The sequence below is a fragment of the Ciconia boyciana genome, chromosome 8 (assembly GCF_034638445.1).
Source record: "Ciconia boyciana chromosome 8, ASM3463844v1, whole genome shotgun sequence".
In the NCBI taxonomy this organism is placed as follows: Eukaryota; Metazoa; Chordata; class Aves; order Ciconiiformes; family Ciconiidae; genus Ciconia; species Ciconia boyciana.
The window spans coordinates 61612114-61638633 of NC_132941.1; the positions used below are offsets into that span (position 1 = coordinate 61612114).

Here is a 26520-nt window from a genome sequence, read left to right on the forward strand (position 1 = left end):
CAGCCCATTCAGAAGGGAGGCTATACAATAGGTCATGAGAAAAACCTGTTGCTCCTGATTAAGTTTGCAAATACTGTATCTGTAGGGATTCAGAGCCATGGCTGTACCAGATGAAAGGTCCCAACTGGAATTAGGATGAGCGGCAATTCTACATTGCGATCGGGTCTGATTAAACTAGCATTCACCCAGCAGCCCCCTCTTACTCCTTTGTACAAATTATTCAATTACCATTTCTGACAGGTTTTTGCTTACTTTTAAAGTAGTTCTAACAGCTAATAATATACCCTGAAACAATGTGTTCAATTAATAACACATTCACTCTAATATTCACATTTTTGCATCCGATCTTATAAATATTTTCAAGAAGAAAGCAAACCACCCGTGGGATTCATTCCACCTTCAAAAGAGCTAATACAAAGGATTAGGGGAATGTTAGAAAATCCTGGTACTTTCTTAAATGCCACAGATGTTTACAAAATAGAGTTTAAGGCATATGTAGAGGCAACTTCCTTATTAAACAGCAAGGAAATTGGGGAAAAAAACCCATAGGATTTTTAGCCAGTTTCTACAATGTGGTCTTTTAGGTTACTTCTCAAGCCATGCATAGTGTGGCATCGCAGGACAGATGAGGCCCTATGCAGGAGGTCAAAAGTATGAAAGTCAGCATTATGCTACCTACAAAGACAAGAGCCCAAATTCAGGCTTTGGGTAAGCACAGTCTTTGGAAGGAAAAATATGACTTGGTGAGGAGACCTGATTTTGGCTTTTCTGATTTCAGTTCAGTAAAAAAAAAAAAGGAAAAAAAGTGAAAAAAAAGTATTTCAAGTGCCTGACTGATTTAGGAGTGTAAATCCCATTAATTTCCAGCCGCTGCATGCTTTCACGAATCCTACTCTCAGCCATCAAGACTGCATAAGTATGAATGTATCTCAGTATAAGATCAGATTCAAATTGAGATATACATCGTTCCAGGAACCCAGATAGACAGAGTTAATTGAATTGGCACATGTAGTAGGATGCCATGAAATGCATGATGTTGTAGCTGTCCTTTCTAAAACACTTCTCCCTCTCTAGCAAAGACAGTTCTCACTGAACAACTTGTACGGTGTCTAGCTAACAATTTTTTTTTTAAAGCTGCTTCCATCTTCAGTTGGTGGCATTAAAAAAGCATCTGAATCTGTTTGTAAGTCACATCAGAAAAACAGGCTGCGACTATCATCTCATTACACTGAAAGCATATGCATGGTCAACTGTTACGCAGGAACAGAAGACAGTCAATTACATACGAAATACCTCCGGGAATCAGCTTCACAGCACAATAACTGTTAAGAAACTCATTAGGGTGGGTTTGAAGCGATGACTTTGGGACACGGTAGCTGTGAAGGGTAATGAAAGCAGAGCCATAAGGTGGGAGATGCAAGGCACGCCCAGGAAATACCGCAGCTACGGCAGTTTCTGCTCCTGCTGCAGAGTGCTTCTCATTGAGGGGTGATGCGGGGTCTATCGAAACCCGTGGGAGATCTGTCCCTGGCTGGAGTGGCAGCGAGGGGAGAGTCAAGGGTGCCAAACACAAGGGGTGGCTTTAAGTCAACATGAAGCAAAACTGCTAATATAGAAAGAGGCAATTTACTTGCCAAAAAAAAAAAAAAAAGTATTTGTTCAATTCTATAAGGATTTCAGAGTGTAGGCTTTTAAACGTGCATTAGCACTCTTATATGGGCAAGTATTTACTTCTCCTGTCTAACTCATTTTCTTCATTATTGAAGATCCCCAGAGTCTTATCTAGATCCAAGTGGGTTTATACTTTAACTCTCAACATGCCGTTTTAAAACAGCGTTTTAAGAAGCCTCTCCTGCTCTCCACTGCTTATACACCCGGGGCCCAGGGCCATGAACAAATGCAAGTCTATAAACATATGAAAAAAGATTGCTTCAGAAAGAGAACTTTATTACTGTTTTCTTACGTATGATTTAGAATAGAATCCCTTGTTCTATTTTGCTACAATAAATCACAATTCTTTAACAACTTCTTGGGAAAAGGAGCATTTTCTTTGAAGTATTGCTTTTCTAATGCAGCCTAGGTTTTTTCAGTCAAAAGCAATCGAGTACTATTTTCTAAAGCAATTGAAATGTAAACTCTTTGTTATGACTGCCTTTCAGGAGAAATGCAACATAAATTAAAATCAATGCAATTTGACTACTTTATTCATATGCTATTGCGTACCAGAAACGCAATGTTCAAAAATTTTGTGCATGTACCATGGTACTCGTATAACACAAAGTGTCTGTGATAACAGTGCCTAGAAAAAGCACTGCAAACCAAGTATTTGGTGGCATATTCTCCTCATTTCGTATCTCCTCCCTTCCCTTAAATCAGTCAGAAGTGGGTCAATATTCAATAAACGGAAAATACAGATTACACAACCAACTTGCTATCCTGCACATTTTTTTATCCATCAATCTGTTTAAAAACAGCAGAAAAAAAATCATGATGACCTCATTTTCTACATCCAAAGTGACAACCTTGTTGGCCTATGCCCTACAACCTACCTAAATTTTTCCTCTCAAGTATAGCCAAGGAGGTGTTCATACTTTTCCAAAAAAGCACATCTTGGGCCTCTGGTTGTGAGGTTTCATGCACTGGTTAAATAAAATTAGAAATCCAGCCTAAAAGAAATCAAACGTAACATGTCACAGACATCTAGACATGATATTCCATTACAGAAGTTATTTGGAAATGCTACAGTTTGATGCTATGGTTTCCTTCATTTAATTTAAAATTACCTCAAGAATGTTAATCATCTCACAGCAGTAAATCCCCCGTGCGCCAAGCATTTTCCATAAAACCTAGAACTCTTTGTTCACGCTGATTGGGATCTCCAGGGGATTAGGTGGTCTGCCCATAGAAACGCCAACAAGAGAGAATAATTCAAACCAGCTTTGAAAACCATGGTCCCTCATAATCCATCATAACCACTGGTCTCAACTGGGAATCAATAGCAAGGATTCGTCAAGGCCATAATTTGCTGGTTTACCTGAATACAGGTATTATAGTTCTTGACTCAAAGGACCACCCAAGGGCTACAATTGAGCCTGCAGCCCCCAAGGTCCTGCACAAACCTCTAGTAAGGGATAGTCCCTGCCCTTTAGGGAGGTGAATCACCTCCTGGTACAGCTACCCGGCTGGTACGAGCGAGGTGGCTACAGCAGTCCCACAGCAGCCAACCTCCTCAATTGCTGCTCGTGGTCAGCGCTATCTGAAGTAGGACATCTCATAGGACTTCTGAAGTAGGACATCTCACAGGACTCTGGTGCATGATCAGCTACTACCCGTCAGCTGAGGCATTACAGGTCACTCTGTGCATGCTTTTAGCCCACAGCAAAGGCAAAGTAATGAGAATTAGCAAACCACCCTCTCTGCAGATTACGTTAAGATGAATTGCACCACTTTTGCAAAAGGTCAGGAGTACACACGAGGCTTGTTCTCAAATCTCTGCTGACACAGGGAAATTTGATTGCGTGTTGGAGCCCTAGTCCTCATGTGAGCCAATATGTATAGTCTATGAACGTGGACTTCTCTCATACACATCTGTCACACATGTGAGGGGTGACAAGTAGACATACAAGGATAGCAAAGGCTGTAACTATTGAATCTCACATAAGGTTAACAAGAAAACAAGTTTGGACTCAGACACATGGACTCAGGCTGCCAAGCAACTTGAGTTTCCAGAGTAAAAACACTTGTGCAAGCAATGGAAGCAAGAACTGAGTCTGACTTCAGAGCTTACCAGGAGGGAAATAAAGAGGAGAAAAGAAAAGAAAAGTTTCTTTCTCTCTCACAAGGGAAAAGAGGCAAGAAGTGGATGATGTGCCATTGCCAGGAATAATGAACTCTAGAACACCTAATAAAAGTGTTCAGGGAGTCCTGTGATCTCAAACAGAAAGAGGCTGTAGAGAGATATCACTCTTTTCACACATATCCCACAGAAAAATCATGAAGAAAAAGAAGGGAAGCATACTTGTACCGCAGAGCAAAACACTCCAGAGCTCTGTGTTTAATTTGGAAGACAAAACAGCTTGCCAAATAGGGTGGGATCATTTGTAGGACACATGAATAAACTTTCTTCAAGAAGACATTTTTAAGAGAAACTCTTCTAGGCTTAGACAAACGCCTTCATACTGCGGTGGTAGCTGGACAATCCAGAAGGAGAAGAGAATGACAATAGCCACTAGTGGAGAACCATGTACGGTGACTTGAGATAGAGGCTTTGTGGGGCGGAGACAGATGGAGCGTGACCATCATATTCCAATAGAAAAGCATTTTTAAAGTCAGAGAAAAGGATATCCGGCTTACAAATGTCTGGTGAAGGACAGTCAGAAAGAGCTATTTCATGGAAAAAGCAGCACTGAAGAGTTAGATAACCCTACTGAGGAGGAGAACGTCAACGGCAGAACTTGAACAGACACAAAGACCCTTTACGTGCCTGCCCTGAAGATGACTAACAGCTAATTCACTAGCATACTTGGAACAAGGAGCAATCCAGTCCCAGGTGAACAACACTAAATAGCAGTTACATGGCAGAGCAAATGCAACCGCAGACTTGTGCTGGGGGACGAAGGAAAGGAGGGGAAGCACCAGCAAGGAAAGGCAGGCTGGTCCCAAGCGGTTCAGAGCATCACGAAGAAAACACGCAGGATGCAGCCAAAGTCAACAGGAGACAGATCTCTGAGGCTGCGGCAGTGGAGGAGGAAGACATGGTTGTGCTTAGGAAAGCCATTTCCAGCAGGGCCGCCGGGAGCGGCGTGCAATGCAAACAGCCTTGCAGAGCCAGAGCCTGGCCGCCTATTTCCAGTATCTGCACATCTCAGAGGGAAATGCCAGGCAACCCAACAGAGCTTCACACTGAGCGAATAAAACAGTAAACCCATTCATTTTCTGGAACTGGCCAAAATTCATCAAGTGCCACAAGAGGCAAGGTGAGAGAGCAGCTGTACATACAAGCCCAGATTTTATTTGAAGGAATTATACAGTAATCTCAGTAGCTGAAAGAGCTGACATCATGATGCAGAGACACCACTCAAACCTGAGGGAAGCCAGAGGATATATCTGCTCATCAGGCATACAGGGAGCAGAAAGTAGACGTGCAAAGGGTACCATGACTGACAGGAGGATGGGTCTGTGCAGCTTTATGAAATCCAGCCCAAGTCAAAACCTGTTCGTTTGGATGGAGCCGATTCATCCACTAGCAACTCAAAGCGATGGCTTACGGTAACAAGGCAAACGGCAGTAGAACAAGTCACAGGACACAGGTACTAACTCAAAAAAAATAGTCAAGGCAAAACAAAAGATAACATGAGTGGCAGCAGAGAAAAACTCAGCCCAGATGGCACGAAAGGAAGAAGTTAGAAGACACGGGGTCAGCTGCGGCTCCATGGAAGAGGGCCACAGACGGGCTCACAGGAACAGCCTCAGACAGGGAGTGTAGCAACGCGATGGGAGCAAGACCCACCGAGCAAAATGGGACAGCCCACGCAGGACCAGCTCAGCAGCTGGTGGTGCAGACAGAGGATAAAGAACAAAAAAGAGAGTCACTTCCGATCCACTTCCAAAAAGTCACTTTACAACTCAGTTAAAGCAAGTGCATCTCCTTGGCTTTTAAGTTCCTGGAGATGAAAATAATGTTGTTATGCAAAATAGAGTATGTTTAAATCTACATAAGTGTGATATTTTACATAGAAAATGTCAAGAAAAATATGAGGGGGCGAGAAAAACACAGCACATTGTCTAAACTCCACCTACTGCAGATGGACACCTAACATTTCTAGAAATACATTTAATTGCACTTAATGCATTAAAATGGCCTCGAACTTGTTGCGTATTGTGGCTGTGCCTTCAATTATAGAGAAGAGGCACAAACCTCATCAGTTTCCAGCTATTCACTAGAAAAGAACTGCAACATGGCTAGACTGGCTTGTGTTCATTCATTCCGACCTCACAGGGAGAATAAATACATTGAACATCAAGAGGAGTCCAGGTATTACTCTAAGCAGAGTCTATATAATTACTAAAAATAGATGCTATGGAAAATCCCTGTGCTTTAAGCCCTTGCAGCTTTGGGCCAAATTCCAGAGGCTGTCACAACTGACAATGTGCACATTTGTTAAGCAGCAATGCAGGCCACATCTAGCTGATTGGGGACTTTATAATATATGTTTTACTAATGAATTTTATGCTAGCTGTGCCAAATCAGCTAGTTTATTTGGGCACATTCATGCAAATTGTACATCGACTTGGAGCAGAAAGAAAATTCTTCAACTTTCCAGCACTGTGGAATAAAGGGGATGTGTTCTCCAAGTCGAGGAGCACATTTGGCATACCGAATGAGGGTCTTGAAGGCTTTGAGGAGGGTCTACCATAGCTTGATTAGGGGCTCTTGCATTTTGGAATGGATTTTTGGGGGGAGAAAATATTTTCCCCCTATTATATTTCCTATATAATCTGGAGGGGGGGAAATAAGTAATAGAAAATAATTTTTGCTCACAAGAAAATGTGTTTGGAGCCCAGTGTCGTGTCGTGTCAATTAAGCAAGTGGGAGAGGGAGGGCTTCTGGTGTGCGGTGTCCCAGGCTGAGTCCTGGCTCAGCTCCTGGGCGCTGCGGGACCGCGGGCAGGCAGGGCTGACGCCGACGCTACCTCCTACAGCTCCTGCCCTTCACGGCCCGCGTCTTCCTTGGGGCCTACAGCTATTGCTCTAGGACATGAGTCCTCCAACACAGGATAAAAGGCGATTATGTCAGTAAGACTGCATTGGGAGCTGCATATTGGCTCTCTCCTTGCTCTCTCCTTAAAACTGGCCAACGACTCTGCCCCGTTGGCTGCTTAGCATCTTCACCCCTTTCCGAAGATGTCTGTTCCTCTCCTGGACACCTAATTGCCACAGCCTAGCATTAAGCAAACCAGGGTAGCTCATTGCTCATCTTACCTGCATAAGAGACAGGAAAATCCAGTAGTACCTGGGCAAGCGAGGATCAGGTTATCTGCATTTGCAGCTTTGCTCCATTCCCTCTTAGGGCTCTAAGTGTTTAGCCAAGAGAGAAAATAGAAGTATTATTAGGTTGGGAGAGGAGTCAGCATTTCCAAGTGAAAACTTGTTTCGTAGGCACAGCGTAAGCAGGGAAGAAAATCTCATTGCATGCAATTTGTCACTCTCCTTTGATTAAGTCTTAGTTTTCCACGTTTTTCACCCTCTGTGCTTCTCCATCCCTTCCCCCTGCCCCGCCATCCCCTCTCACAATTCCCAGATTGTGCTTTAAACAACAATACCGCAGCTGAAAGGCTATTATGCAGATTCATGAATACATAATTCAAAATCAAGCTACCACAACAGTTGCTCTTAACTTTTTTAACCCTATTGTCGGCCGAGCGGTGATGTTCAGCTGCGACAGCAGACGAGAGAAATATGACACACGCAGGTTTTCCCACAGCCTTTTGCCCCTTCTCCACGCTAATCTCATTGAGAGCATTTATGCCCAGAGCACAATGAGGGGATCCCTGCCGCGGTCCGGAGACTGGCCCGCAGCTCAGCCGCCCCGTGCCAGGGGGATCCCCCGCCACAGTTTGGACCTGGGTTTTTGGGGGGTAGGATAAACCTCTTTGCAGTGATCCAAGTCTGGCTGTAGACGATGGAGCTGCTGCGTCAGCTTGAACGTGAGAAACGTTCACTTATCGCACGACTGTTCAGGCACTCCAGTAAGCAAAACGACACTACTGCAAAAATTTTCGCTGTAAAATGAAACACCAAAAAAACCTATGGAATTCACATCCCAGTGCTCGTACTGGTTTGTTTGCTTCCTCCTGCCTTTTTAGGCTGGTTTTAGAGAACGCGAAGAAACAAGGCTTTACGATCAGCAGCTTCTGACAGGGGCCATGGTGTCCATACACCTTCAAACCAAAAGCAGCTCTTGCAGTTCAAAGGGTAAATTAGTGTATTTTGTCTTCCAATGACATGCAACTGGGGTAGACTGACCCACGGCACACTGCCACTTGCAGTCTGGCTCTACACAATATGCCACCCTGTTAACTTGCCTAATGGCCCGAATGCAAGCCTTGGTATCTGTAAAATAGCCCCTTAATTTAGCCCGTAAAAGACTATTTCTGATTAGTGTCAGAACAATTTAGTGTTCTCTGTTCTTTGCAGGGGCTTCCCAGACCGCTCTGTTCTCCTCTGAAGACCAAAGAACGCTCAGCCCAAAGGTAATTTTGGCATTTAAATTAAATCACGGTAACTGTGTGCCTTTATGCCTATTTCCAGACAACTGTAGTCAAAGCAAGTACAGTGACTCCTCGGTGCCCTGTAAAGATCCCACACAAGAGAATGAGATAACCAGCTCTTTAGCGAGTGGATTAATCGATTGTGAAAAGCCTGTCTCTAAAATTCAGCACAAGCATTTCTAATGGTCTACGGACAAGTGAATGATGGGCTGATTTTTATTAAGTTTCACACAAAGGTGAATTAGTGTCTTTCGCTATGGCAACGGCAATAAAAGGATATAGAATGACTCCGAAAAGTCCTGGCTGGCTGGAGAGATTGGTTGACATTCTGCAAGCCTATTCAACCAGGAAAGGGTTTCATTATGTGCACTTCCCCCAGGTTGATGGGTCCCATCACGTATTCCCCCCCAGCCCACTGCCAGGGATGGGACAAGAAGAGAGCAGGAAAAAGAAAGCTCATCCAGACTCCTAAAGTGGTGAGGTTTTGAAAGGAAACCATTCTGCTAAAAGGAGGGAGAAGGACATGGTTAATCGCTACTTGCTGAAACTGTTGGGGGAAAAAAAAATAGGGAAAGAAAAACACCAGGTCAAAGGCAGCTTCAGGCTTCCCACTAGCTCAGGCGAAGATTAAGTTCTGCTTCATCAGCTGATTCAGCAAACTGCATATCCAGAGCTACAAGATACCTGGGGTGGGGACTGACTGCAGCTTAACAACAGGAGTTACGCTTTTTGCCAACCGCAAGACATGCACACCACCTGGGTCTTACAGCTGCTGTGGCTGGTATCGCAGTAGATGGACTATATGATATCTTTCCCTTAAAACTGCAACACCCTTTTCCATTGATCGCTGTCATCTTCTATAGATCCTGCTACCCAGAGACTTAGTTAACAATCCAGAAAAATACCTAGAAGAAAGGGCAACCTCATTTACACTCTGAAGGGAGCAAACAGGGAATAAACCACAAGAGACTGAGCATTTAGGCTGGTGAATGTTATGTTGCTGGGGCAGGTTCCTATACTGTGCTTTTGTCTTCACTGGAGAACCTTGTATCTGTGTGGCAGGATACAGTCTTTCTCCACTTTCAGTTCAAAAATGCCAGTAAGTTGCCATAATAACAAGACTCTTGAAGTCTTGCATGAACCTATCAAGCACTTCAGCCGTCCTCTGCAGAGCCCGATCCAAGCTGTTGATTTCTTTCCTACTGACTCTGTATCAGCTTAGTCACACGATCCTGTGTTCCTCGTGCTCCCAAAGTCCTCATGGGGATCTAATTTTGGTTTTCACTCAATCGTAGACTTGAAGAATAATTTAGGTGGGAAGGGGAGACCTTTGGAGGTCAGCTGGTCCAGCTCCCTGTTATCCAAAGATTTCCATTCAGCTGTCTACTTTTTGAATTCCTAAAACTTCTCTTGTAGTCTGTCCCTGAGCTTCACCTTATCTGTCATCTTCTTGATACAGCAATGGCTTGGTGGACTTTCACCCTCCTGCAGTGCTCGTAGTAGTTCTTTGCACTTACAATCCCTTGTCTGAGGACATCAGAGTTCCTGGTGGGCGTGATTAATATCTTCCCTTGTTTTACAGAAGGAAGAATGGTGCCTTCAAAAGATTAAGCAGCTTGGCAAATTCTTCTTGTCCGCGTGTTAGCGACATGCCCAGCCGGCCGCACGGCAGCGGGACGGAGCAACACAGCAGCTCTGGCTCTGAGGAGCCTTCACCGCCAAAGGGGACCACAAACCGCTTCGTCAAAGCAAAAATCATCAGTGAAGAGTGGCTAAAGGAGGGGGAAGAAACTATCAGGAGTGTTTGAGGTCACAACCTGAGGGTCCTAAACAATAAAAATAAATGGTAATCTTCCCCCAAGGAAATGTTCTGTACCTTTTTATCTCATTTCTTCTGGAGTTGATAGAAGCAGAGGGGAAAGGCATTGACATTTTGTTACTTTTTATTTACTCAAATGCACTGTATACTGACTGTCTTAGCTCCAACTTCATCGTTGTCTTACCTTACTTGAAATTCTTCCAGACAGTTTGATAAATGAATTGTGAAGCGGTCCAGCATCACTTGTTCTTTCTACAGCGCTGTCTACAGAATATGCTGTTAAAGTACAGATTCCCCAAATACCGGGGGAAAAAACTCTTTCAGGATAGCAGCTGCACACTGCATATGTGCTATGTTTATGGAAAGAGTAAACATGAAAAACAGACACATTTGGTTTTAATTCACTTTGGCTGACCCAAGGAGTCCTCCCCAGAGATAACACTCAGGTCAGCCCATAAATTTTCAAATAAGTGTGCATGATTTTCACTGGATGTCCTCTATTAAGAAAGCCTGAAAGTTGTGTGGGGAAGGGTTTCTGAGCAGACATCCAATAAAGACACCGACACAAAACTAGTATATTTGTGGACTATTTCGTCAGAGGCTAGCCATTGTACCAGCACACACCATGGTGCAGATCAACAGTCCATATAAAACCCTGCTCCTGTAGACAGAAGTACCTCATGTTACCGGAGGCAAGAGTCAGAGGCTCAGACATAACATTGAATAATATCTTACCCTGCAAAGAGCCTCACCGAAGCCAACAGATGAAATCATGGGCTCAGATACAATTCAACGCAGCTATCGCAATTTGATCCGTGATTACAGCTTCTGGGAAAATGTTCCCACTTCTTCCCTCCACCCAATTTTTAGACAAGTTGAAGGGATTTTGTCATAGAAGAGCAAATTTTTATTTTATCTTACTCCTTTATAGCAACATAAATCTGGAAAATCCTGAAACAGGTGCCAAAACGTGGTCCTGTTAATTATAATCAAAAAGTTGTAACGTTTTAAGTCCTCTATAGCAAATCGCAGCGCTGGACCACACTCTGGTGTCCTGGCTCTCGTGGAGTCCACCTCATCAAAATATTCCTCATGGGCTTAGCCTTAAGCATCTGTTTATGTGGTCTGCTGAGCCCAAGCCGTGCAATGCAACTGTTCCCCACAAGAAGTGTCCTTTATCAATGGAGCTACGCTAATCTACAGCGGCTGGTGTTATCGCTGTATAGTATTTTGATGTGCGGTGCTTTGTATTTGGTTTAGTTCTGGTTTTTACTTCACTGACACAGAGAATGACAATTATGAGTTATCCATAAGGCAATGACTGTCATTACACAATCCAAAGGATGCAAACATAGGATGCCTCCCGTCATGCAACTAGAGAACTCACTTCTGATTTCCTGCCACTACCCTGATTTCACAGTGCTAACATCCCAGCATTTTGTCTTCGCTGCATTTGGCATTTCTTTTCTTTTTTTGATTGCCTTTTTGTTGACAATGGTGACAATTTCAGTGTTGTTTTAAAAGATGCTGAAGTGGTACCCAATTCAAGTCTCTTACATTGCTTCGAAATTCAAAAATCCTAAATTCGCTTTCAACAAAGACGTAGCTGGAAGCACAGAAGGACAGCCCTGATGTACAGCAATTTATCTTAATTCCCCCAGATCAACTGCTCTCAGTAATATTCCACTGAGGAGGCGATATTGATGAAACTCAGCCAAATACAAGAGCGAAATCCCTTTTTTCAATTAGATGTTTTTAACATCTCCAAAACAGAGTTCCATCATGCGACAACATCTTGAATTAATTGAGCTACGGGCAATCCTCATTCTTTTTGTGTACTATGAAATGTAGGAAACACAGATGCTGTCTGTTTAAACTGTCAAACAAGTTTCCTGATGGTAGCTATCATGTCTGCTACAGACTTGTTGGTTTAACAAATGTTGTGAATGCAAAGTTGGAACATGTGTGCAAAATATTCCAAGCTATAAACATCAGAATCATTAGAAATTTGGTGAAGGTTTGTACGATCATCATGAGAAGAGCTGATCTGGCCGTTTTGCTGAAGGCTTTCAGGAAGGCTTTTCTAGTTCAGATATGACCACATTTATTGTGAAAAGCCTCGTCACCCAAAACAGGAAACCCTTACCTAAAACTGCAGGCAACTAAGCAAATAGTTGGCACATAAAAAGCCTTCCATTTTTCTTGGTTCAAGTTAACAACAAAAGAAACACTGCAGGTAATTTATGGCCTTTCTCAGTAGTACAATCCTTGAAAAATAGGAGGGTTAACTCAGCAAGAACATTGAGAAATCTCAGATACTGCATCTAACGGCCAGGTACTATCTTTCTACACACATTTCTACAGGTAAAATTGTTGACAAGTATGACAAGCATGAGATCTTTATGGGCTAGATGCACCAAAGTTACTATTGCAGGTGTGCAGCAGGGAAAGGGACAAGGTCAAGTGTGAAAACTTTCAGAAGAGGAATGAAATCACAAGATGAGTGGTTATTCTACTGAGCTCCTGAAGTCAGAGGCGACACAATTAAGACAAACCATTGAGCTTATAAATTCATGTTACACCGTAACTTCAACCTTTTAAGAAGGACAAGTGCTTACAGCTTTGCTACAGTACATGGTTATCTCTTGATCCAGATGATTATTATCTCCAGTAAAAACAAGATGCATAGACAATTATTTGTTGCATTTGTAGTACCACCAGAAGGTTCAGGAGCTTGTAATCCTCATTTTACTTACTATAAAATACACTAATGAACAATGGTATAGAGAGGTTTGAAAAGGATCCCAGATGCTGGCTGGAACAGGAGCTGGGAAACCTCCTTCTTGTTATGTCAGAATCAAACTTTTTATTAAATATCCAACTATTACTATGCATCCCTAGAGATTGCAGGACTTCTACTGAGGACAGTCTGCTGGCTTTTAAAACCACATCATTTCTGCTCAACACAGAGTAAGAAAAAATTATTACGCTCCGTGGAGCCTGTTCAGAAGAGAGCTCAGGCTTGCTGAAGGCCATATACCAATATATTTGATTTCCCTGACCTTACTTCTGAGAAAAGTGGAGTCACTTCTAAAGGCCTCAACACCTATGTAAGGGTAGGAAACCATTCTGCACTCAGCTGTCTAGATTTTAAAGTAGCTTAACCTGCCACACAGTCACACTCAGTAAGAGTGATTCAGAATGATGGGATTTTGTGAGACTACCAAAGCACTTTCAAGTACCAGCAAATTGAAAAATAAGGTGCCCATGGGGAGAGTCGTGACATTGTGAAGCTGTAGCTCCAAGGCATTTTGGGTCAATGTACAATGTGCTGTTCATAGGACTTAATGAAACAATTACAGCCCTCCCGTTGATTGCCTTTGTTTTCTACCATGAATCAATAGATTATCAACTGTAAATGTCAACGCGTTCGTTCTTTCCTAGGAGGTCACTCTGCAAGGTAATAATGAAGAACACACATTGCTGACAAAATATGTTTTTGAATTACTAGCCACGGATAAATGTCTCCATTTCTAAAGAGTCTAAAGAACTGAAAGATGCTCACATGTGCAAAAGAAAAACTGAGGACACAACAAAAAAAGCCCAAAGGAAATGTGAATGGAACTCAGCTGTTAAAAAGCATCAAAATCTTCAGGCATAGAAAGTGTATTCCTCTTTGTAAATGGGAGGTATATTTTGACAACTTCACTCCTTTGGATTGAGTGGGTTTCTGTTAGGAGAGTTCTGCCTTTTCAGGAACATCTATTTTTAATTTTAGCAAGTCTCATTTTTCTATTTCAGTGTTCTGCTTTTTCCCATTATGTAAATAATAATTATTATTTTTATTTTACAATACAAGGCAATAAAAGAAAAATACAGATTTAATATATTAAAAGCAGACCAAAAGAAGATACATACGCTTCAATTCCATTACACCGCACTGGGATTCCTAGAATATCGCTATCCTGTTAAACAGGCCCATGAATACAGGAGGTTTTAGAGGATCACCACCTGAAGCAGGTATTAATTTGGAGTGAAGGGTGTCAGTAATGAGAGCTGCATGATGTCAGAAGCTGGAGCTGGTCGGTGTAAGGGGACTGAAGAGGACATGTTAGTCAAGGTGCAGCACTGTTCCAGCAGCCTTGCTGCCGGGTCCCACCTGGGGTCGCTACCTTTTATCCACGCAAATGCCCTTCTCATCCCAACTGAATACTTAAACTGCTGAAGAGTTTCGTCAGACTGCTGCCACATTTATTTTCGCTGAGAAGGCAGCGTCTCACGTACCCCCTTATTACAACTTGGTAAGAATGTGCTAATTTATTGCTGGTTGAAATGCACTGACAGCCTCCAACTGAAAGAAGGAAGCGACAGAAATACTGCTGTCTCACAGCGCCATGGAATGTCCCCATTTCACATAAGAATGAGAATGCCTCTCCATAAAAGTATTTTCAGGAGACAAAGGGAACAAGCTATAAGAGTTATCGTAAAGCATATAAGCTCTCAAGGATGCTAACATAGCAAGAAGAGTATAAAAATACAATATACAATAATATTATAGAATGCTACACATGAATGAATAGAATGTTTCTATTCATATTGTACAGAATGAATACAACAACAATATTATACGATAACCAGGAAATCAAATGTGATTTGAAAGGCCAGCAAGGGAGAAGTCCCCGCTCCCCAACGGCCAGGGGGAGCCTTAAGGCACCACAGTCCCTTGAGAAGCGGCGCAATGACTGGAGCAGGACATTCCTCTGAAGCCCAGTTCCTCCAAGCCTTCTACCTTGTTCCTGGAAAGCAGTTATTCACTCCCTTTCCTGAAGCCAGCTTAGCAAGGAATATTTACAAGACATCTGGGATTTTATGGACTGCAAAAATTTCAGGGATGAGGATAATCTCAACTTGAGGACACATGCAGCAGCTGTTGCAGCAAAGCCTCTTCCAGGTTTCTGGCACCGCAGTAATGTATTTGTATGAAAAATAATAAATAATTTAAAATTAGGAACCTTGTTTTTTCAACTGATCTGTCTTTGACCGCTTTCATCTTGAGCAACAGAGACTAATATATTCACAAAACAGATGGGTTGCAATGCCCTTGGCAATAAAGAAAAGTGTTGCAGTCTCCTGACCTCTAGGTTCACTATTAGAAACCTTATTTCGACATCATTTTATTCCCGGCAGAGGTGAGAAAGAAATCCTGATATCAAAATAACTTAGGTTAAAAATGAAAGAGGGGTAAGGAGAAAGCAGAAAAATAATGCACTTGTAATTTTTTTTTTTTTTTTTAGCTTTCACAATCAATGCACTAGAAACCTTGCCAAGACTTCTATTGCCAATGAAGAGATTTTTTTTTTCTTTTTTTTTTGGGGGGGTGGAGGTGTGAGCATTGGTTTTTTTAAAATAAAATTTTGTGTTTGACTTAAAAATCAGTTGGCTTCTGAAAAGAGAGGGCCTTAGCAAGGCAGCGGACAAGCTGTTAGTAACTAAAAGTGCAACCGCTAAGTTAATTGTCGGTGAGCGCAATATACACCTCTCTTGCACCAGAAGATGGGAGCACACTTTGTTAATTTTTGTAGATAGCATTTTTCCTGAGATGCACTGATTGAGTTATTGTAATCCCATTGAGAAATATAGAGCAGCTGTCAAAATGCATGCAGTAAACAGTATATTAGACATTATTAATGCTCCTACTGCACACAGTTTGATAGGAACACCACGGAAAGGAATAGCGTCAAAAGCATTTTGAGATAGGTAACTCTGCCAGCTGGCCCCTCCTTAAGTGTTCTACGGATCTTCGTTTCAGTAATATACTAGCAGTATAATGTATCTAATAAATCTAGTGTTATAAAATCTAGGCTATTTGTCTTGAAATAGCTTTTAATCCTGATTTTTAACAAATTTGTGCTTCATTTAACTAATGAAGTGCAGAACTTTATCAACCCCACCCGACAATAATTTTTTTTCTGATATACCACAATTAAGAGCAGGGTAAAAAATTAAACTCGGAATGAGATGTTAATAAAAGAGACCCAGAAAATTTGGATACTCAGACAAGAAGTAACATTAGTGCTACCATGAACTTCGCAAGCTGGAACATGCCCTCTGGTGGCATTTAAGGGGAGAAAAATTGTTTGCTGGTATAGTAAGGGTTGGTTTTTCACTGTATTTTACTGAAGTGTGGTAGATAAACAGAAAATATGGATCTGTGTTAAACAGAAAAATCAGTTAGGGTAGTGACAATTATTACTTTGAAAAAGCAACATTTATTTGCTGATGTAAACCACTGAAATAATTATTACTTTGGTTACTGGAGCGGCTGGCAACAGGGCACCACACTAAAAAGGTAGACCAATGGGGGAACACTTAAGAAAGCTCAATAAAATATCTTCAAAACATGACTATTTGGAAAGGTAACTGGGATCGGTTAGTTTAGAAAAAAACCCAGCAAGTTGACTTGGCAACAGTCTTTGAAAATGTCTAGAGCTGCTGCAAAGAGGAACCTCAGTGATCGCTCTTCATATTCAGGTAGGACAAAACAAACCAGGTTCACTTGCAACCAAAAGTACGAAAATTAGATACCAGGTATCAAAAAGTTTCGATAACAAGGATAGTATTCCCTGCAGAAAATCACTCTAAGGAGCTTATTGAACCGCCTTCATTAGAGATTAATGCAAAGAGCGAGGTTCGCCCCGTGAGGGATGGTGGACGCGTTCTTGCTCTGCTTCAGCCTGGAGAACACAAGGGCGAAGCAGCAAACAGTTTTTGAAAGTCCCATCCAGCCTACACTTTTCTGTTCCTGTGTAGACATTGAGTGAGAATTTCAACAGAATTAATGCAATTTCATTCCTTAACTTGAGCTTTTTGCCATAAATGCAGTACACTGACCTTAACTTTTTTTTTTTTTTTTTAAATATTCTACAATGCTCCATTGATTCTTCCCGGACAATGACAATCAGATGTCACAGACAAAGGCAAATGAATGAAATCTGACACATTTATTTTAAAGCCAGCAGCAGACTAAACTGTAAATAAATCCTGCTTTTTCTGCAGCACAAAGGTTGCAGACTGACTGTCCCTGTGGACTCTGCTCTCTTCTCACTACTTAACAGACTTTCTAACACTTGCTTTTGTCCTGATAGCAATCTCTCAGCAGGACTTTTGGCAGACACATGTATTATGTGTCAAAACCGAAGTGGAAATAACTGATGGGAAGCACAAAAATCTGATGGGAATAGTTATAATAAGGAAATGAATAAACATCAAAACAGTAAAACATAACCATGAAGAGATACAGCCAGAAAGCTTCTGAGCTGTTGCTAAGATGATCAGTAAGAGCCACTGTTTTCAGAGTTAAGATTGTTTCGTATTAATATAGATAGCATTAACATATGCTATACTTGGGTTTATATGTTAATTTCATCTATTTACATTCCTCTTTATTTTAATACTGTTAGAAAACAAAGCTCTCACAAGATGAGCTTTAAATGTGCTATAGAATGCATATAGTAGATTAACTTATAGAATACTATTTTTTTTAGTAATCTACTGACCACAGCTAACACCTGGGTACTATGTTTAGTATGAGTTACTATTGTACGTCTGTTCCTGTAAATGCGTTTTGGCCTATACAACATATTTTAACACCCTCCATTATCTTTGTAGTTAAGCAGTTCTACTCACAAAATGTTCTGTTTAGTAAGTGCTTGTATACTTGGCGAATTAGTCACTGTGCTTTTCAAAAAAACCTCAAATAAAATGAGCTTATGATAATCAACCTAGCTGGTGTACTCATTTTGTTAGCAGCCATGGTTAACATATATGGTTAACACCATTTATAAATGGTGTTATTTACACAATTTGTTTTCCACAGTCCATTTTTATTTCCCCAGTGAGACTAACGTCTGTCTCATAACTAAAGGCAAATCACATCGCCACTTACCTGTTAATGCTCCTCGGACCAGCAGCCCCCTTCAGCTCCTCTCTCTGTCACGCAGGGTCATCGCCAACCCTTCCTCGGTGTCTTCTCTGTAGGACCTTCCTCAGCTGATCCTCAAGCCTGACCGAGGAACGCAGCTCACCACCCTGGCCTCCTAAGGACAGCCACAGAGTCAGGGCTTGGAAACTCGCCATCGCTTCGACTAACTTAAGAAAACAAATCATTTGGCAAGTGGAAACGTAATCTGGCTTTTATGCTCATTATGTGAGATCATATGCAAGAGGCTCTGAAGGTGCAGTTTTATAAATATATTGGGTACGATATGTGGCTACGATGCTTCTGGAAACGCTGATGATTTCCCTGAAATGTGGTGATGATTTCTGCCCTAAATATTGTCTACACCCTTCCAAATGCAGACTCTTCCTGTAGCAGGACTGGGACAGAACGAGCAAGAAGAACCATGAAAGCTTGGGTGGGATGGTGGAGATAGAAAGGCTGATGAGGAGAGCACACAATACATGTCTGAAGGATTATCTGGGACAACCAGAATGAGAGGGAATTCAGAAATACATGGCTGATCAGGCTGGTAGCTTCAGAATGATCACCTGGCAAAGATATTAACAGAACTTCAAAAAGAGTGATGGATGTAGACTCCAAAGGAGTACTGAAACAGAAAAAATAAATGTTCCCAGGAACTATGATTTGAAGCACAGAGCCTTGTGCCCTGGACCACCGCAAGCCTTGGCACACCAAAATTTCGAGCCATGGTGGCACTGGGCTTTGACAAGTGTCTCATCAGGAATCCAGAATTAGCTGAAAATCTGCCTTATTCAGCAGGAAAACGAATCCGTGTTTGGTTATCTTTGTGCACATAACCCAGATTTCTGTGTTGCTTGTTTGGCTGCTTACTTCAGAGAAAGGTATTTTTTCCAACCAACTAGAAATGGTATAGCCTAACTAAAATAAATAGCTAGTCCTATCTAGTCTCCATTTGTGAAAAGCCTCTTTATTTTATTCTATTCACAAAAGAATTATAAATTCTTTTTCAAAGCATAAACTCTTCATTAATCTGTCTAGCTAGAACTAAAATTTAGTTCTAAATTAGGTCATGTGTTTTGAACTGATAGGTATCCCTTCTCATCACTGCTACTCTTTGACTTCCCTGATTTTGCTGTTCACTGGACACTTAGTTAACCTCCAAGATAATGAATTCCTATAAAGTAAGACAGAAGTCACACTCGGAGCTATTACTTACTTATAATAATTCACAGAGACTAGAAATAACTTTATTTTCTATACTTACAAGTCAAACAGGGCTGCTGAAAAGCAATTACAAACTCAACATGCAGGTTCTTTTGCATTTACTGAAACGTGTTGATGCTGGAAACGAGTAAGCTCCCCATTTATTTCCAATTAAAACAAACAACAGTATTTTTTAGCACTGGTCACAGCTCTGCATTTTCTTACCACCATTTTATGCCCATTTATCAACAGACGATAGAACGAGGCAACCTTACTTTACGGATTAACTCTCACAAACTAACTACACTAAAAAAACTCTTATAAAATAGTTTGTACTAAATTAAATATCTCTAAATTCAGTAACTCTCAATGAGAACGTCTTATTAAATAAAATTGTAATAGTGGTGAATTTTCAGCTCCACTGAAGTCAATGGCAAAATTTACAGAACTTCATCCTCAGACTCTATTCCACTTCTAAAACAGGGATAGAGGTATCAGTCCTGAAAAATACTGCACCAATTTCCTTCTAAAATAACACTGAAGAAATGAGTCAGACCTCAGCATACTGCATCAGATGAACTCAATTTTTGAATTAATCTCAATTGTGACTTTTTTTTTGATATATATGTATTTGAGTTCAGTAAGAGTCAGAAGCCTAGCACGCCGTGGGGCTGCAGTTCCAGTGGAGGTCAGAAAGTGAAAGCACCGTTTCAGAATTCACAGGAAATGGTCATTTACCTTCAGTGGTCACTAACAACAACTTCAAGCTGTACTCAATTTTCAGTTTTATACTTATCTCACTTTTCTTGAACTGCAGTCCTTAAAAGCTCCCCAAGAGAAACAGAGCATCAGATAAAAGTCTAATACATATCTAGAAGGCATATCAGTAACAAATAGTGGGCACAAAAAGATGGAGCTCTTCAAGAACTCTCAGTGGTGACGTTGTCTGCTCCCTTGCAATTTAACGGAAACTTTTAACTTCTCCAGGAGCACAGCGAGGCCATTGTTAAATGGTTTTGGTAATCTTTAAGATTTTTGCAAGTCATACTGGAATTCCTCTGTGCCCATTAACTGATTTTGTATCATATAAAAAGGTTTTCTCATTTATTTTGGTTTTAAGCCATATGGGCATCACCGCTTTGCAACACATTGTGTAGGCAGAAAATGTTATACTACTTGACATTTCACTGAGTGGCAAGAGTATTTTCTCTACAGAATGGAACTCTTTATAATAATGTTCATAAGTAACATTTAGTGGTTCTCCCGTGGCAATAGGTTTAGATAAGACATGGACAAACTAGATTATAGAGTATACAGAGACTTCTTGGTACCAGGCAACAGATAAACACATACCAGATATAACGCTGACAGAAATAATCAATTTTGTTGCAGACTGGGAGTAGGTCAATACAATACATCCCAATTAATAAAACACAAAATTACTGTTGAAGCTGTACTCTATATCAATAATGTTACAACGATCAAACAGATACAGAAAAAAAAAAGTTAAATCTGCAATGCACTTAAATCCCAAAATTCTTACGTCTGTTCCACATAAAAATCAACGATTAATAATATTGGCCAAGTGTTTAAAATTCAGTCAAAGCCCATGAATGATAGGAGATGTAACCCTCAGAGGGTAAAATTGAATTTGGTTCCTTTCTGGGGAAAAACACCTACACATATATTCTTGAATAAGAATCTTTCTTCGAAGGTTAACAAGAAACTTCAAGTTGATTCAAGGTAAATACTAGCTCCTGTTAGCCAAGAAGATAAGAAACACAAATGCATTGGTATTGTTACGATGTTGTAATACATTACTGAATTATATACAGCAGTGTTATTTCCCAGAATTCCTGTAACTTGTATGACTTGATAGAGACACAGACTACTAATGACAATGTTCACATATCAGATAATAAAGTGCTTTCATAAAGCATCACAACTTCCTGTGTTTCCACCAGAAGTATTTAGTAAAATGTTATTAAAGATGTTAACCTGTGAGCTGCTGCATCATACACAAAACAGTCAGTAAAAATGCAGGAATAGGATATTTAAGTCTTCCCATACACTTCTGCAGAAAAAAATTGCAACAAAACCCAGCAGTGGTACCTCACGTCTTTTTTTTTAGCATAGTTCTGAAATGTGCACTGAAGAGCTATAGGAAAACCTTCCAAGCGCTATTTCACATTAGTGATGTGCGTTAAAATATCCACTCTTTTTAGACAAAGGATAAGGCTTATACCAAAAAACCACTATGCCACTTGGCTGCATATCTTTGGTATGTTTATAGTGCAACTATTCTGTTTCATCTCTAAAGGGGAAAGTTTTCCAAAGCACTGCATCCCCTGCCACTGAGAAGCTACTATGAACTCCTACATTCACTAGGACCTCAGACACTCACCTACTGCTTTAAACAAAGGAAGAATGTGCAGTGAAAATAATTTCTTCCTATTTTTAAATATACTGTTGAAATAAAATTAAACCATGCCAGATTTCACGTTAGAAAGTAACAGCACATTTCAATTCTCTTGCAAGAGTTTAGGAGCATACGAATGCGAGCATAAATTTCACGGCAATTTTTAACGACAGATATCCAAGGTGCTATTTGAAAACATTTGTAATTTAATTATTGTTAATCTAGATTTAGTCAACCTTTGTCTCTACAAAAAGACACCTGCTTTTAATTTTGCTTAGATACTTAGAATTATTCAAAATGCATAGAAAGGCTAGAACTACTTAATTAAAACATATGGCAAGCATGTTTTTCTAAACTTATATTGCTAAAGCCTTGCTGTATTGTAAGTTTTATTGGAGTTGGCCTTTAAACACAGTACCATGTATTCACACAAGCCTAGATATATACCTGTATTTCATACTGCTATTTGAGTAGGCATACCAACACACAACTATAGTACATATCATCCAGTGGCAGTGCAATAAAATGTAGCGCCATCGAAATGCCATTTAATGATTTTTCAACTTCTAAACAACAACATCCTTTCTGAACAGGTCTGTCCAACCAAACTTGCATATTGCTGAACACTGGCTTCGTCGCTTGGCCCCTTCCTTCTTTTCTTATACATACTGTAAGGCATCACGGTTCTCTTGTGAAGTACTCTCACTCTGCCCAGTTCCTTAATACGACCTTCATCAACTGCAAAGAGAATCCGAGAACACAAAAATTAGTCATGTATATTGTCCATATGATCTTAATTTATGCAACTAACTTCAATATGCATAATGAAAGCTGTATGAAGTAATAAAACTAATCTGCAGATGAACAGCAGATGAAAGCAGAGCTGAGCTACAGAGCAGTCTTCTTGAATCATGCTTGAAAACAAAACCTAGCCTGCAAAGTAAGTGTGTTCGTGGTGTGTGAAAAAATAAATCATGCATCACACATTTCTAATGGTGATATATAGCATTTCTGAAAATACCTCTACGGCTGTATTTTAAAATTCACGTTCATTTAATGCTCGCTGGAGCCCACTGCCAGAAGTGAAACTCTATCTGGGAAATACTTTCAAACACAACCGACCAGAAGAGACTTGCTGTTATTGCCATATTGCACTTAATTACTACACCACTTGCAAAATCCACCAGCGCAGAGCACTCCCTTTCCCTAATTGTGAACAGTGTATTAAAACCAGCAAGAAGCCTCCACACTGTTTGCCTTAGGTAAGCATCAGGCAATAAACTACCTTCCAGGTGAAACTCCCTGGCCCTCCAGCCCCCATCTTTTATCTTTTTTTCTTCATTTATGCTGGTTTCTGAGTTTCTCTAGTAGAATGAAGTTAAACACATGTCCTTACTTCAAGTCTGATCCTCGAGCTCTGCAGACCGACAGACAGAGTTAGCAGTGCAAGCGCTAGCTAGGTGGGCACGACATGATTCCTCAAGCTTTCGAAGATACACATGCCATAGCTGAATCTTATTAGCCTCACCTACGGACCCCTTGTGACTTAATTTAACCAGAATCATACACATAAGAGCATCATTGAACAAGTTAAAATTTCCTTATTTTTATGAATACAATTGATGCTACTATTGCTGAATAATAATGTTATATAGCAGCTGCGTGTCAGAAAAATTGGCCCTACAGTGCTAGAAAACGCTCTAAAGAAAGCGAGATAACATGCCACACACCTAAGGCCATTGCAAGATAAATTAGTAAAATTCTTATAAAATATCAGTAAAAGAAATCTTGGAGTTTTCTGAGCTTCAGGTTTAAAAAGCCACCAATGTAAGAGTCAACTTAAACACAGAAGCTGAAATACGAGTTTCAGAATAGAACCATATAAATTCAAATAGTAACAGAGATGCTTACGAGGAGGTCAGCATCTGGGGAAATAACTATGCAAAGACTCAATCTTTTTTCGACATCAGGACATTATTCTGACTGAAGAGACAGCACAGGTAAGTATAATCGCTTAGCTTTAAGTACTGCATCGATCTGCCCCCACTGAAACTATTTTATATGTTCATGTACTTGCCTCATTTAGGTTAGGACATTTAAGGCTCCTTGAACAGGATCTGAATAGTATCCACTCTACACCATTCCCTGCTTACAACACCTACAACGAAGCCTTCTGCTGATCATCGGTTGACTCAAAATCAAACCAACTGCTGTGGAAAACCAGGTAATTCAAATAACTACTTCACGGGCAAAAGTATTTTTTTTTAATAAGAGAATAAACAGAGGTAGAACTTTCTCAGCAAGTTTCACAAATGGCAACAGATCCAAAGTGCAGAGGACATGACACCAGCTCAGGGAAGCAAACCGGTCACCAAGTCCTGTCTTACTTTTTCTTTTCACATACCTGAAGCTCACTAGGCTTGCCACAGGTAAGCCAAGCAACTTGTCTGGAAGAACCTGAAAAAATCTTTGAGACAGATCTCTATTCAAATGTAGCCCTTACTATAGAAAAGATTAATATTCTTTATGCTTTATTAAAGACAACAGAGGTCATTAAATGCTTTTCTTTGCAAGACGTTCTTAAGACCCTGCCCTTATTCATCCACAGAAATGCCTTATAAACATTTTTCTGCTGATTGCCTGAATTTAGTATGTGAAACCTAACGAAGCTTGCTTTACAAAGTTTAGAATGACTTCACTTTTATCTATGTTTTGATTCCTAACATGAAAGCACAATGTATTTCTTGAGACTTAACTAGGAAAACGTGGTTTGGAGGAAGAAAATCTGAATAGTACTTGCTAAGATTGCATTCTCCACTAATTATTGTTGGCAATGGCTTTAGATAAACACCCAAGTCAAAAACACTTTATGGCCTTCTCTCCCTCTTTGAAATCCATTAGGTTTTTGATGTGTGGCCAACACCTTTCTGATATCCCAATAGGTTGTTTTTATTACCAGTCCTACTGCCTCTTCTATTACATCCTCCTCATTTCTGAAAGTTCACCAAGGAAAAATTTGCAAGTTTAGCTTCTGGAGGTGACACAAGTGTAAAGTTATTTTAACTTCTTAAATTGGAAAGTTTATATTTACTGCACCTCTAGGCTGACTGTAAGTTTGTGTCCTGAAATGGATTTACGCCAAGCCTAGCCTTCATAGCCTCATGCCAAAAGCACTTTCAAAGCCGTTCACTACTCGCTGTTCGATCCTCATTGCTTTCAAGTAATACTGAAGCCCGATACTCTGGATGAGTTCATCTTTTGGCTTGTAGTGTTCCTGGCCCCAAATTCAATTTTCTTACAGTAACTAAAGCTACTGTACCTTCAGTTTCACTGTAGCCTTACTGGCTCAGTTGAACTCTGTTCTTGTTGCTCAGCATTTATACCCTTACTCCACTTTTACTCATTACATCAAGCGCAGTCGGTGCATTCTCCCTCTTGCAATCAGGCCCATGCTAGCTCTAGCTGTGCAGCTATATGAAACAGTTATGACGAGGCTTCTAGCAAATTAGTTAAGCACTGCAGCCAAGTGTTTTCTGGGGAGAAGTAAGGCTTGCCAAACCATGCTGTAGACCAGTCCTTTCCTGGACTGTGGCACAGGTTTATAACGCAACCCTCGGGCAGCAGAAGGCTCTCCCAGAGCAATCCCGAAAATACCAATATCTCGAAAAAAATCACTGTAATATGAATACTTCAGACATGTTTTAAGCTTAACACAGACAGTATAAACTACATATATAAAGACTTGGTAATGAGTTTATCATCAGGAAAAGTTTTAACCCAGATATGTTTGGTTTTACAAACTTACATTTGATTGACTGTATTTATATTTCTTCTACACATTAAGGTTGATTCCAGATTTTTCAAATAAGGTTTGAAAGGCAGAAAAATAATAGTCTGTAAAAATTCCAAAACGTCTTTACAAAGATTACCTGTTTTAGTGAACATTTTTCCATTGAATCCCTCCAAAATAAAAACTTTAATGGTAAAAATAACCTTCTGTAAATGCACTTAAATATATATAATTTAAACTCCATCTGAAAAATAAACCTTTTACTGAAATGTTAAGTATCAGCAAAATAATCTCAGGTACATAGTTAAGCTTTTAGAGAAGGTGAATAGGAACTCGTGTCACCGTAATAACAAATCCCTAAGTTAAAATTCAGCCACCTTTCAATTGCTACTGCTCTGGAGGCAACATCATATGAATTCAGGAAAGTACTCCCTTTACTCATGATTTAAACCTAAGCAGAATGGCTTCAAGATAATTTAATAGAAAATAAAAACAGATTGAGCTACGGTATTGTTTAAAAAAGAAATTACCCCCCAAAAAAGAAAAATTAAATATCTGCTTTTGCTGAGTGGCACATGAGTTTGCTTTATATTTAAGAAGATGCCAACTGACTTCTAACACCCCTTCTCTGTGTGACTGATGCTGGGATACAGCAATTGGGAGCAATTCCAGTTCAAAATGAGATCATATACTCTATTAAATGAAATTACTTGTTGAAAATAAGAAAAACATCACTATCAATAAGTATTATTTCCGTGCTTTATTAAAGCAATTTCAGTTAGTGACTTCTATTTCTGGAAGGACCCAGACTGATCAGATAGTAGAAAAATATGTTAGGGCAACTTTGATCATTATTGTAAGTACTCAATGCAATATTGTTACCATTAAAAAGCTAAAAAAAGCTTATTTTTTCCTCCTCACACTTTCTCATTTTATACCTCCTGAGTCTCCCACTAACCTCTGCTTCTCCTCACAAGTAGATGGTGTGTTAATTCACAGAAATCTCAAACCAGATAAAATCATGGGTTTGAAGACAAA

At 40.3% G+C, this 26520-nt stretch overlaps 1 protein-coding gene across 5 annotated transcripts in view; it reads right to left on the reverse strand.

The window, feature by feature from the left end:
• Window positions 1-19287: 19287 nt before the first annotated feature.
• Window positions 19288-26520, reverse strand: part of ATE1 (arginyltransferase 1) — an 87659-nt gene continuing 80426 nt past the window's right edge. For all 5 annotated transcript variants that reach the window (XM_072869839.1, XM_072869842.1, XM_072869840.1 and 2 more), the window contains one exon: window positions 19288-22430. In XM_072869839.1, the coding sequence (XP_072725940.1) occupies window positions 22252-22430 (179 nt within the window). In that variant the 3' untranslated portion in view covers window positions 19288-22251. The remainder of the gene's footprint in view (window positions 22431-26520) is intronic.